At 53.0% G+C, this 13,136-nt stretch overlaps 1 protein-coding gene across 1 annotated transcript; it reads left to right on the top strand.

Annotated features, from left to right (window-relative positions):
- Window positions 1-459: 459 nt before the first annotated feature.
- LOC128829341 (parathyroid hormone/parathyroid hormone-related peptide receptor-like) lies at window positions 460-13,136 on the top strand. Its single transcript, XM_054014723.1, has 12 exons — window positions 460-604; window positions 2,156-2,266; window positions 3,058-3,182; window positions 3,795-3,889; window positions 4,399-4,585; window positions 5,670-5,823; window positions 6,172-6,232; window positions 7,068-7,134; window positions 8,675-8,769; window positions 9,882-10,023; window positions 10,982-11,023; window positions 12,214-13,136. The coding sequence occupies exons 1-12, from the start codon at window positions 460-462 to the stop codon at window positions 12,601-12,603; spliced, it is 1,614 nt and encodes a 537-aa protein (XP_053870698.1). The 3' UTR covers window positions 12,604-13,136.

Here is a 13,136-nt window from a genome sequence, read left to right as displayed (position 1 = left end):
TTTTGTTCTGGGTTTGAGACGCGCCTAGTGCAATGGGATGATGGGCCGTGGCTGGGATGCCTACCTAGTGCAGTAATACAAATAATTAACAACAATATTAATAACACTCGTGTTTCTCTTATCAAGCCACGTAACTTACACTCATACAGTGTCCTGCCAGCCAAGTCCCAGGGAGCTGGGACGGAGGGGACTTGGAGGGCAGGACATGGCCCCCTGTCAGTGTGGGGCATTGCGGGACGACTCCCGAAAGCAATGTTGCCTTGACTCTATGCTGCTTGTGGAGGGGAGTTATTAAGTCGGTGTAGCGGGGCAGTTACGTCAGCAAGAGTGAAATTTAAATGTAGACACTTCCAGAGTGAGGTCGACATAAGCTGCCTTGCGTCGACCTAGCTCTGTAGTGTAGCCCAGACCTTGGAAAGCTTTGACTGTTCCCTCTACAAACCGCCCCGAGGTAGCACAATGACTGCAGCCCCTGTCTCTTTGTTTTTGGCTCGGCAGGTTGACACGGACGACGTCCTCACCAAGGAAGAGCAGATTTATCTGCTGGGTGAAGCGAAGGAGAAATGTCAAACCAACGTCAAAGCCCAGCTGGAGAAAATCAAAGGTACCATCCCAGTTTGTGTCCTTTGTGCTCAGCCAGTGCCGAGAAAGCTGGTTAAACCACGCAGAGCAAATCCAGTCTCTGTTGAAGTCAGCGGCAAAACTCCTGTTGAAGGCAGGATTTCACCCGGGGGCTTTACTCCGTGCCCTCGGAAGTGAGTGGGGATCTGTCCATCACCTTCAGTGAACTCTGGGTCAGGTTCTTTAGACAGCAGGTTCTTTGAGGGCAGGGACCATCTTTTTGTGTTAGTGTACAGCACCGAGCGCAATGCAATCAGGGCCCTTAGCTGCCACGATGATACAAATAAATAACAATAATGCCAGGCTGGCCATCTGCAGCTTGCCGTCCTCATCCTGAAATCACCAGTTGCGACGCCACATTTATATACATCAAACAAACCACCGCAAGGGGGTGTCCTGCTGGGGGCCTTTCCCTCATCGGCGTGAGATGCTTGTAAGCAGATGTGCTGCGATACCTCCCTGCCTGCAGTAATTGCCTAGGAACCAGTGTTTCTGTATAAGACACCTACAGCATCCGGAAGGGTCCTGGGCTGGGTCATTTCTAGTGAGCTGGTCTGTAGCACCCGGTACCCAGGGCAGTAGCATGTGGAGGCTAGAGTTAGCCAGGTGAATTAGCTTGTGGTGCAAGGTGCTGCCATGTGGTGTATACACAGAGCCGTCCCTAGCCATTCTGGGGCCCTACTGAGCCCCCCAGTGGGGGGTGGGCCCCAGGCCTCTGTGGGGGGGTTGGCCCCAGGCCACTGCGGGGGGAGCTGGCTTGGGGGGAACGGGGGAACCACTCCCCGGCACTCACTGGGAGTGCACCGGGTCACTGCACTTCCCACTGCCAGTGAGTGCAGGCCTGACCCTGCAGCAGTCCTCAGGGGAGTGGGGACAGGACTGGGGCGGAGCAGGGGTGGGAAGGGGCGGGGTGGGGATGGAGCTGGGGCGGAGCAGGGGTGGGAGCCATGGGGAAGAGGCGGAGCAGGGGCTGGAGCAGCACGCAGCTGCCTAGGACACCATGAAATGTGGTGCCCCAAGTTTCCTGGGGCCCTACGCAGCTGCGTACTTTGTGTATGGATAGGGACGGCCGTGTATACACTTCAAACCCTAACCTCTGCTGGAGGCAAGACGCTGGGCCAGGTGCTTCAGAGGACTAGTCCGGCATGGCACATTGCATGTGCTCAGTCAGTTCTGCCTAGCAAGGCTGGCGGGGCTCCTTGATCTTTCTCACGGCCGTACTAATGCAAAATTAAAGAACACACACCGAGGAAAGGACAGCCTGCTAATGGGCAGGCAGGAGGTGAGCTGGGATTACTGCTATTTATTTGTTATCCTATCTCTCCCACCCCACCCCAGCCTGCTTGTTTGCCTTGTCTCGCTGCTCCATCTTGTCTAGTTACACCCTAAGCACTTCGGAGCAGGACTTGCCGCTTACTATGTTTGTCCAGCGCCTAGCATCAGGGGGCCCAAGCTGGCTGTGCTCATAGCATGCAATATAAACCTGAAATAATAATGATACCAACCATGAGCCGCGTCTTTGCTTATTGGCTAGATGCCAGCTGCTTCCCGGAATGGGACGGAATTGTCTGCTGGCCCGAGGGCTCCCCAAGCCAACAGGTGTCGGTCCCGTGCCCAGAGTACATCTACGACTTCAACCATAAAGGTACACTTGGAAAACATCCCTGTCGGCCCCAGCTTTGGCTCACTGGCGTTGCCAGTTCAACGGCTGGTTTTCAAAGGCGTCTCCGAGAGAGTAGCTCGAATCACTCGAAGTTCACCCTGTGAACATCCCAGACAAGGTGCTTTGATGAGCACAGGCTAACAGACCAGTCCTAGTGAGTTAACAGGGATGAGCAACCCCTAAGCGTATTATCCTGGATTAGTGCATCTGAGCATGTCTCTCCCTAGCACTCAGCCCCTGGCAACTGTCGCAGCCCGCTGCTGTCTCTAACAGCTAACAGTGATTGGGGTGTGTGGTTGTGGTTGGCGGTTCAATCCCACCTGCGGTCTGGAGCCATGGATTGTTGCAGGAACATGGGATTAAAAGGCTGTTACAAGGAGGAGGGTGAAAAATTGTTTTCGTTCACCTCTGAGGATAGGACAAGAAGCAATGGGCTTAAATTGCAAGGGAGGTTTAGGCTGGACTGTAGGGAAAAACTTCCTGTCAGGGTGGTAATTGCCTAGGGAGGTTGTGGCATCTCTGCCATTGGAGATTTTTAAGAAGAGGTTAGACAGACACCTTGTCAGGAATGGTCTAGAATAGATAACACTTAGTCCTGTCTTAAGTGCAGGGGACTGGACTAGATGATCTATTGATTAGATGGTCCTATGATTTAGATGGTCTATTGATTAGATGGTCCTATGATCTAGATGGTCCTATGATTTGCTCTGCAGTGGCTTGGCCCGTTAGGTTTCTTGGAGGTCCAACTGCCCTGACCCTGTCCCCGTTTTCAGGCCACGCCTACAGACACTGTGATGCCTATGGAAATTGGGAGCTAGCGCTCAACATCAACAAGACGTGGGCGAACTACACGGAATGCACCGAGTTTCTCACCCCCGAGCGCCGGAGCCGAGAGAAGGTGAACTACAGCCAGAGGGAAGGGACGTGGGGTGGGGTAACTGAGGAGAGGCGCCGCTGGAGACTGGGGAAGCCCCTGAGCTCAGGATGACCTCTGGCAGCAAAGCAACCTTCTACTGGAGGGGGATAGAGGCAGCTCCAGACTCTGCACCAAGCCCAGTGCGCATCACCCCCCCCCCCGATTAAATGCCCATGTGCTGGTGGGAGTTTCTATTTGCTCATCTTCCTCCAGCCAAAGGGAGCAGCTTGCTGATTCCACCCCGCCAACTACTCTTCGCCTTCCCCCACCTCTGGTTTTCATTTCCTCCCCTGCCCCCAGCAGTTTGGGGAGGAGTGGGGGATGGGAAGCGGGCTCATTGTGTCTGCCCCCTGCTGTCCAGAAACCAGAGCTCCTCCCTTGGGCGGAGCAGGTAGGAGCTGTGCTGAGCTGGCCTTGGCTAGAAATCACCTTTCCATGGCTGAGCTAGTAGATGTGCCAGGTTGGTCTCACCTGGAGGCCATCTCCGCTGTCCAAGCCAGTAGGGTACGTTAGGGCTCTGCACGTACTACTTTGCTTACTGTGATGTAGCTGTGAGCACGGGGCTGTTGACCATCCTGTGTCCTTCCCTTCCAGGAAGTGTTTGACCGCCTGCACATGATGTACACCATCGGCTACTCCATCTCCCTGGTCTCCCTCATTGTTGCCGTGTGCATCCTCTGCTACTTCAAGTAAGAAGGAGCAATCGACCACTTCCCTTTCATCCTCTAGCCCCTGCACTCACCCAGTGTTCCAGGAGAGCCCCACACAGAGTCACCAGCCACCAGGGATGGGCAACCAGATTAGATCAAAGAAAGCCCAACCCAAACGGTGGCTCAAGTCTCAGGCCAAACCACAGACCATTTCCTAAAGTCCAGAACTATCCGGATCCATTTTATTCTGCATTTCTCACAGAGCTGAGCCAGGCGGCCAGAGCCAAACAGCCCTACGTTCTGGGGGCTTGACATGCAAAGCTCAATCCAGATCCAGCTTTTATAAATGGGGCCTATATTTATAATGGGCCAGCCCCAAAACCTTGGTTCTGACCCCTCTCCATGTCCCCGAATGCACTGAGCCTCACGGCTCCTGGTTCAGTCCCTCCGCTGCTTCGTGAGGTGCTCGATGACAGGCAGCTGTTGGTAACTGAGGCATGGCCGACTGGGCGGGTGTTTGTCACTGATCCACCCTCTCCTGGGGGTAGGCGTCTGCACTGCACCCGGAACTACATCCACATTCACCTCTTCGCCTCCTTCATCTGCCGGGCCGCCAGCATCTTCGTGAAGGATGTGGTGCTTTACTCCGGCTCGCTGCCCGAGGAGCTGGAGAAGATGCGAGTGGATGATTTAAAGGGCGAGTTGGGCCCCTTTCTGGGACACCGCACCCAGCTGGCAAGTAGTTGAAAGACTCATCTTCCCTCTTAATTTACCCCAAGCACCCAAGGAATAAAGGGGAGGGAAAAGGGTGTTAGGACTCCTGGTGCAGTGAGGAGAGATTTGGGGAGGCCTGATTCTGGGCTGCACCTCGTGGAGGAAGGTGTAGGACAGGAAGTGGGTGGGGAGAAGTGGCTTTAAGCTACTTTTGAGCTGTCCAGATTCTGCCAGTGCAGCCCCCACTATAAATTAGAGCATCCTCTGGGGTCGCTCTAATTTATGGCAGCTTTACCTGGGCTGTGTCATTTTGGGCTCTTGGAGGGACAATATAGGATCACCTGCTACTGTCCTGCACTTTGCGTGAGTCTGAGGGAATATCTCCCCCGCCTTCTGCAGTGCCTTGGCCGCCCCAGTACGCCACTGAAGCAGTGTCTGTACAGGGGCTGGGGTTGCGGGGGGACAATCTCTCCCAGGGAGGCAGAGAGATGCAGCGGTGTCTATTATTTCGCAAGAGAGGAGTGTGGAGGATTGCAGCTCCCGCTTTAACAAAAGGGTGAATTAATGAGCAAGGAGAGGGCAGACCAGCACAGCTGCCCGCTGTCCTTCACAGTAGCGCTCAGCACAGCTCAGGGAAGCCAGTGCCCTGATATGGCCTAAAAGGCTTCTGTTAACCCTTAAGGGGCTGGCGGGGGAGGGGCGACAGCTACGCAAGTTGGCCCTTGCCTTTCCAGCTAAGAGGAACACAGCACATACATGGTGTTCCAATAAAGCCACGAGCTACGTGACCGAGTGCAGATGACCCTTTAGTTGCCGGATTGCGTGCTCTTTCACAACACTGGGTTTGTGCCGGCCCCTCCGCCTCCACTCCAACCTCTTAGTGGGTGGGAACTTCCCCCATTCCTACCCCGACAACTTCCTCCCTACACTGTCTCATGCAGAAGGGTCAGAGGTCAAAGCCAGAGTAACCGCTGCCAGGCAGGACCTAAACGAGAGTAGCGAGGGGGCCTCCCTGTCTAGGATCATGGCCCTGATCTCTCAGGCGTGGCGGGACGTGTAGAGGTATTGAGACCCTAATGTGGTTTCCATTTCTCCATGACCACAGGTGGGCTGCAAGGTGGTTGTGACCCTTTTCCTTTATTTCCTGGCCACCAACCACTACTGGATTCTGGTGGAGGGGCTCTACCTGCACAGCTTGATCTTCATGGCCTTCCTCTCCAACAAGAATTACCTGTGGGCCCTCACCATCATCGGCTGGGGTAAGCACAGACACCACTGCCACCAGAAGTGCATCCGCCTGCCAGGCTGACTGGGAGCTGCGGTGCATCGAAGCGCACTGTGACATTTGTAGTGCATGGTAGCAGGGTCCACATGGCTAGTTAGTGCACTGCAAGAGAGTACTTTGTGGAGTCGCACCCCGGTTTGACACACATTAAATCTCTGTGTAGACAAGCCGTAAAGGAGAATCTATTCTAAGCAGTGCAGGGCATATGTCACGCAGGTCAGAAGTTCTGATTCCAGCTAGGAGAGGGCACCTAAATTCCTGGCATTGGCTCATTTTGCAAACCTGATGCTTCAACCATACTGCCTGTTCTGTTTCCCTCCAGGTCTCCCGGCTGTATTTGTGTCTGTTTGGGCCAGTGTCAGGGCCTCTCTGGCGGATACACAGTACGTAGGTTCAACTTCTTTTCCAAAGGACCATTTATTTGGGAGGGTGAGAACTGGCCTGTAGTGCAAATCTCTCTGTGTGATCCTATTGAATTGGGTGGTTACAATCTGCAGATGACCAAATCACTGAATTGTTAGACTGAGGCTTTTATGGAGGAGAGGGAGATTAGAACATATACATATCAGAAGGTTAAAAATGCAGGCAATTGATAAGGGAAGCTAAAGGTATCAACAAAAAATCTATGACTAACAGGGTTATGGAGAATAAAAAGGAATATTTTAAACATGTCAGGAACAAAAGGAATCTGAACAAAATTAGGATAATATTTTAAGTAACGATGTAGAAAAGGCAGGTGTTCAATAAATATTTTTGGTTTGTATTTAGAATAAAACTAGATGATGTTTTCATATCATATAAGGATGATGAAATACAGTAAGGAGGATGTTAAAAGGTATCCACTAAAATAAAACTTTTTAAAGTAACCAGATCTAGATAACTTGTACCTAAGAGTTTTAAAAATAAAGAGTTGGCCAAGACGTTCTGAGGAAGTCTGATGTTAATTTTTAAACTACTTATAAAAAAAACAGAGCTCTGCCATGGGAGAGATCTGACCCAGGATCTGGATTTTGTTGACTTTTTTTAAAGTAACATACGTGACTCTCATTGGTTATGTTTTGGGGAGCAAACGTGTGTGGCAGAATCACCCCAGCTGTAGGATCAGCCTTCCTCCCGCCCAGGCTCGGTCCAAGATGGAAAGGGGGGAGCCATCAACGGGCTATTTTCCTCACCCCTTATTTCAGGTTTCTCCAAAGCATTTCTTATTGGTCTCCTCAGATGCTGGGACCTCAGCGCTGGGAATATGAAGTGGATTTATCAAGTCCCTATCTTAGCAGCCATTGTGGTAAGAATTCTCCGGCAGACTTGTCCCAATCCCAGTCACCTAAAAAACCCAGCTGGATTCAGTAGATATAGAAATGGGCTAATCTCCTCTCTCCAATCCATGCATCGTTTGCCATCGTATCTAGGCAATGTCTGCTTTGTCATCTCTTAGGCCTGGTCTACACTGGGGGCGGGGGAGGAAGGGATCGATCTAAGATAAGCAACTTCAGCTACGAGAATAGCATAGCTGAAGTCGATGTATCTTAGATCGACTTAGATTGACTTACTTCATGTCCTTGCGGCGCGGGATCGATGGCTGCCGCTCCCCCATCGACTCTGCTTCCGCCTCTCGCCCTGGTGGAGTTCCGGATTCGATGGGGAGCACGTTCGGGGATCAATTTATCGCGTCTAGACGAGATGTGATACATCGATCCCCGGTAGATCGATCACTACCCGCCGATCCGGCGGGTAACGTAGACATACGCTTACAGGGCTCAGTCCTGAGAGATGCTGATCCCTGGGGCCTGATTCAACAAAGCATGTAGGGCCAGATTTACAAAGGTTCATAGGAGCTTAACTGCCACTGAAATCAATGGGAGTTGAGCATCTAAGCACCATTGAGGATCAGTCTAAATATAAATCTAAAGATACAGATAGGCACCTAACTTGCTTGGGGACTTTTGTACACCCCCACCCCACCCTTAGCACTTATCTGCATCCTTCAGCGCCTAGAGACCTTTCTAAACCTGGCCCTTAATCACACGCTTGCTGAAGCACATCATCCCTAACAGGACTGAGCCCATGTTCTCCGTTTAATGGGCAGGTGTCCCACTCTCTCGTGGTTAGAAGTTGTGCATGTTGCAGGTTTATTTACCCTGAGAAAATTCTTATCGCTGTTTCATTTATATTTGAAAGAGGTGCCGTTTAGGGCTCTGAGCCACACACGGAGGCTTCGTAACCAGAAGCTTTCACAGACGTGGCCACTTCAGGGTTCACCATCCCAGTTGTGTGACAAACAAGACTATCGAACGAGGGATCATTTTCAATCCTAATAACGAGGAGGGTTATTAGCCACCCAGACACGGAGTTTATGTCCAAGAACATTGTGGCCTGATTCTTTGTTGCCCCAGTGTGTGTACAGTCACTTACATGGGTGCAAAGGGAGTGCCAGACACCACCACTGCGATTTGGTAGCATTCCCATTGCACTGGTGTAAGTGCAGGATTTGAGCCTTCAGTCTAAATATACATCTAAAGATGAGAATCAGGCCCTTCCTTTCATCTTGACAGTGAATAGAAGAACCTCCCTGAGGACATTTATATGCAGTCCGTAGCTCAAGGAGATCACTTAGGCTGTGTCTACACAGGGAACTTATTCTGGAATAAGAGAGGGTGCGAATTCAAAGCACTATAGCTGTTCTGGAATATGTGGACACATGTGGACACACAGTCGGCAACAGCTGCAATAGTTACGCTGGTCACTTTCCTGCCCGGACGAGCCCTTCGCTGGCCACATTCTGCGTGTGTGGCTCGTAAGGTGATTGTGGGTGTGTGTGTCGGCAGGTGAATTTCTTCCTCTTCCTCAACATCGTGCGGGTTCTGGCGTCGAAGCTCTGGGAGACAAACACAGGGAAGCTAGACCCTCGGCAGCAGTACAGGTGAGTGGCCATGTGCCGCTGCCAATTGACTAACAGAGATGAACCTTCTGCTTTAGCGTAAATAGCATCTCGGCCCAGAATATGGTGCAGGCAGGAGAGGAAATAGTACTAATAGTTGGCTCTTAACATAGCACGGCCCGTGCATGGATCTTAAAGTGCGTTAAAAAGGAAGTCAGGATCTCTGTTCCTCATTCTACAGAAGGGCATTGACTTGGCCAAGGTCACCCTGCTGGCAAACGGCAGAGGCAAGAACAGAACCTCAGTCTCCCACACTGTGTCCTATCCACTGCCAGGTAGCATCCGGCCTCCAGCTCTGGCCAATAGATGAGGCCTCAGGAATAGGTTGCGAGGGGGGCGGAAATGCCCACTCAGCCACCTGAACAATACATTTTTATTCAGGGCAAACGGAGGCGTGACTCTTTCCCAGCCCCCACAGCCAATCTGCTTTCCCCTGAAGAACGAGGTGCTTTGTAACTTTTTGCTGTCGCAAATATCACACCCCTGAGATCAATGCAGCCCAAAGCTTTTTATTTCGCTACAAATAGCGCCACTTAGGGTTTGGGTCAGGTGCACCACAGAAGTGCAGCCATCTTGCCTTGGACTGGAAACTCAGCCCCGCTCCCGAGATAAGTACGCAATGGGCGATGGCAAGGAAAACCCAGTGGTGCTAGTGCTCTCTGACCCAGTGCATCAGCTGCTGGGGGGGCACTGTGCCATAATGAACACGCATGGGCATTAAATAACCCAGAGCCCTCTTTGTGAGATTAGGGGCAGCCTCAGCATCTTAGTCTTTTTTTCCCCTAATCCCACCTCCCTGCAGTTTCATCTGGAGACAGGGTTCATTTCCTTTCTTGACCATAAACTGTCGTCTGTTGCTGCTGCGTGTTGTCAATCAGCTGCCACGTTCCGCCTGGGAGGTGGCTGCCTTGCAGTGGCAGGTGAAGTACTTGCCAAGAGGATTTGGGGAGGAAAAATGCTATAAGAAATGTAAGGTTGTTACTATTTTATCCAGGATATTGTAGGATAAATCCTAGGCGGTGGCTGAAAAGCTGAGGAGAGAGGGTTAGAGAGAGAGGCCGCAGACAAAGCTGGGGAATGGTTTTACCTTTCAGGAAGCTGCTGAAGTCCACCCTGGTGCTGATGCCACTCTTTGGGGTCCATTACGTGGTGTTCATGGCAATGCCCTATACTGAAGTCTCCGGCGTCTTATGGCAAATACAGATGCACTACGAGATGCTGTTCAACTCCTCCCAGGTACGTCTGCCTAGGACTGCAGATCCTGGGGAGCTCTCCTGCTCTCACCCAGCTCTCCGCATGGTCCAGCGCTGGCTCCAAAGGCAGACAGATTGCCAAGCGCCTCACAGGGCAGATCGAGGTAGCACTAGGTAGGCGCGTTCTGAGGGACCCTGCAAGGCACCTTCGCTTCCCACGTGCTCATGGCTTATGGGCACCTTGGAAAGCCCCCCTCAGTGTCCTGCTGGGGCTCCCAAGCTGTTCAGTGCTTCTCCTGGAGCCTGTGATAGGAGCATCGCAGGGCGCCTCCCTGGGGCGCAACACAGCCCTGCAGGTGCACTGCCCTCAGCTCCCTCATCTAGCACCTGTAAGAGCTTCGCCCAATTCCCCCTTTATGGGTCTCTTTTATTAAGTCTCTTACAGTGTATTAACGAAGCTGTTCCTTAACCCCTCGCATCCAACCCTTGTTCTCTCCTGGATTGAGGGGTCCCACAGCCCTCCTCCTAGGGACCGTGCTGATAACTCAGGCTGGCCGCAGCCCTCATTCACCATCTCCAACCTAGCTCCTTGGAAGTCCAGCCATTTGCCCTGGACTGGGAGAAGCAGGCATCTCCCTTCTTTCTTTACATCTCTGGAGGCTTCCTTTTATCTCCACCCGGTGACAGAGCTCCCCTCTGGGAGGTGCACCACAGTCTGGCTGCAGCTGCCCTGCATAGATGATGCCTGTGGAAGGGCTGGTCTGCTAAACAAGCTGGGACCGGTGCACGGAGTGGGGAGAAAGCCATGGGGGGGCCGAGTGGGGCAGTTGTCCCAGTGCACTGGCCACAGATGTGCATAAAACAAATAGAAATGGGGGCCAAGGTGCCTGGAGCCCTGAGCTCTCTGGACCTGCCAGGGAGTGAGGGGCACTGGGCACATGCTGGGAGCTTGTTTCCAGCACCCCCAGGTGAAATCTGTCTCTTTCTCGGTCTCTCGGCAGGGTTTCTTTGTGGCTTTTATCTATTGCTTTTGCAATGGGGAGGTAAGTGAGATGGGCTCAGCCCTGCAGCGGGTTCCTGGCTCTGGTAGGTACATGGTGCCTTTCCCATCCCGTCATCTTAGGGGGGAGCTCAGCCTGGGCTGTGGGAAGCGCAGATCAGAGCTACTATCCTAAGCCCAAGGGGAGCCATGGGATTTCTCCCTCTGGGGCTGTTGGGGGGGGAGGAGCTCATTTTCCCTCTGACCTTGTAGAACCCCTGCCCTTGGAACAGATTGTGAAGTAACCTTTGACCCTTAAGTAACTCGGCACAGTCCTCATGGAGCAGGAGGGAAACTGCCCTCGACTTGCACTGACCTGCAGAGCATCAGGACGTACTGGGGCTAGTGTGTATTTCACTCTAACTTGGCCCTCATTGGCCCCCTTGCTGATAGTCTCAGGCTAAGGACTGTAGGGCTCTGGAGGTGGAGTTCCCCCCTCCAGCCCTGTAGGAGATCAAGCGGGAACAGAGGTGAGTCAAGTTAGCCAGGCAGCCTAAGGCCCGTGTTTGCTGCCACTGCCCATACGGTGCCTGGTCTGCGGGAGAAGAGGTCTAGTCCCCTGGGCCATTAACTGGGGGCCATCCAGCTGCATGCAATTCACTCAGTGTGAACGGAAACACCAGACTGGCTGCCTGGCTGGAGAACACTCCTGAGTTCACCCTGGCCCCAAACCTGTGCCCATGGCCATCGATGGGAGTGAGATTGGACCCACACTGAGCTCTCTGGAGCCGAGTGCCTGCTTTGATCCGCAGCCAATGGGTGATGAAGGCCGTCGGCTCCTCCTTGGAGGTGCTCAGCTCCTTGCAGTGTTTTCTCTGGCGCTGTGGTGCTGATGTTCGCTTGCTGATGTGGCACCCAGCGTGGGATGCAGGCCTGAACGCTGCACTGGCTGAGTCAGCTGACCAGCCTCCGCCTGGTCACCAGCGTGGGAGGGAGATCCCCTGAGTAACCCCCTCCCTCAGTGTAGTATGGAAGGGATGGATGGAGCAGAGACTGAGGAGATGGGTGGGGCTGCAGGGAATTGACCCCTTCTCCACACCACATCCCACCGGGAGCCCCTGGAATCTTATTGCCATCTCTGTACTCAGGCCGGGGGTATTGTGAGGTGTGTGCCAAGAGACCTGGTGGCTGGCAATGCCTGCGCCGTTGTCTTGTTCCGCTGCCCTGCCCTGATAGGCCGGCTGTCTCCCTCAGGTGCAGGCGGAGATTAAGAAAGCCCGTTTCCGGAGGAGCCTGGCGCTGGACTTCAAGCAGAAAACACGCGTCACCAGCACGGGGGGGAGCTGCTATTACGGTGGGCTGGTGTCACACACCACCAACAGCGTCAGCATGAGCATCGCCGGACGGGGGCCGGCAGGGGCAGGGATGCAGCAGAGCGCCAAGCACCGGGTCCTGCCGCTGTCCCCACACACCAGCCTGCTGGGATATATCCCGAGCTCCTCTGCGTCCGACAACTCTGTGCCCTCCCCAACCCAAGAGATTCCCCAGAAGGCCCCTGGGGAGAACGCCAAGGACTTTGTGTGTTTCCCAGACCTGGGTCAAAGTCATTCCAGCCTGAGCAAAGAGGTGGAGACCATGCTATGAAGAGAGCAAGCATGTCTCCAACCAGACCCCCCCAAACGGGTCCGGAAAGAGTTTGTAGTGTCATGTGGCTGCCAAAAGGATGACTGTAGTTTTGGGCTGGCTATGAACAGGCATTATGCCAAGCAGAATGGTTGCGATGGTCCCTCTGTCTGCAGCTCTGTTGTGACTGAACCTGGAATACAAGGTTCAGTGCTAGGCAACATGCAACCACATAAAAATGTGGGTAAATTGGATGGTCAAAGAAGAGCAAGAGAAATGCTCAAAGGACTGGCAGATGAGAAGAGATGTGAAGAGCTCAAACTGGACAGCTCAGTTAAGAGGAACGTGGGGACGGGAATCTGCTGGATTGGGGCCATAGGGCCTAGAGAGGTAGTCCTCTTCTGCACCGTACTTCTAACTTTAGGCACAAGCAGGCCCCTTGAAATCTGCTGAACTACTGTGATTTTAAAGGGAAGCATGTGTTTTAAATGCTTTGCTGGATCAGGGCCTTTCAGAGCAAATGAGTAAAGATTGGTCATTCCCCACCTGCCTCT

The sequence above is a fragment of the Malaclemys terrapin genome, chromosome 25 (assembly GCF_027887155.1).
Source record: "Malaclemys terrapin pileata isolate rMalTer1 chromosome 25, rMalTer1.hap1, whole genome shotgun sequence".
Taxonomy (NCBI): domain Eukaryota; kingdom Metazoa; phylum Chordata; order Testudines; family Emydidae; genus Malaclemys; species Malaclemys terrapin.
This window is presented reverse-complemented; position numbering and strand designations above follow the sequence as displayed.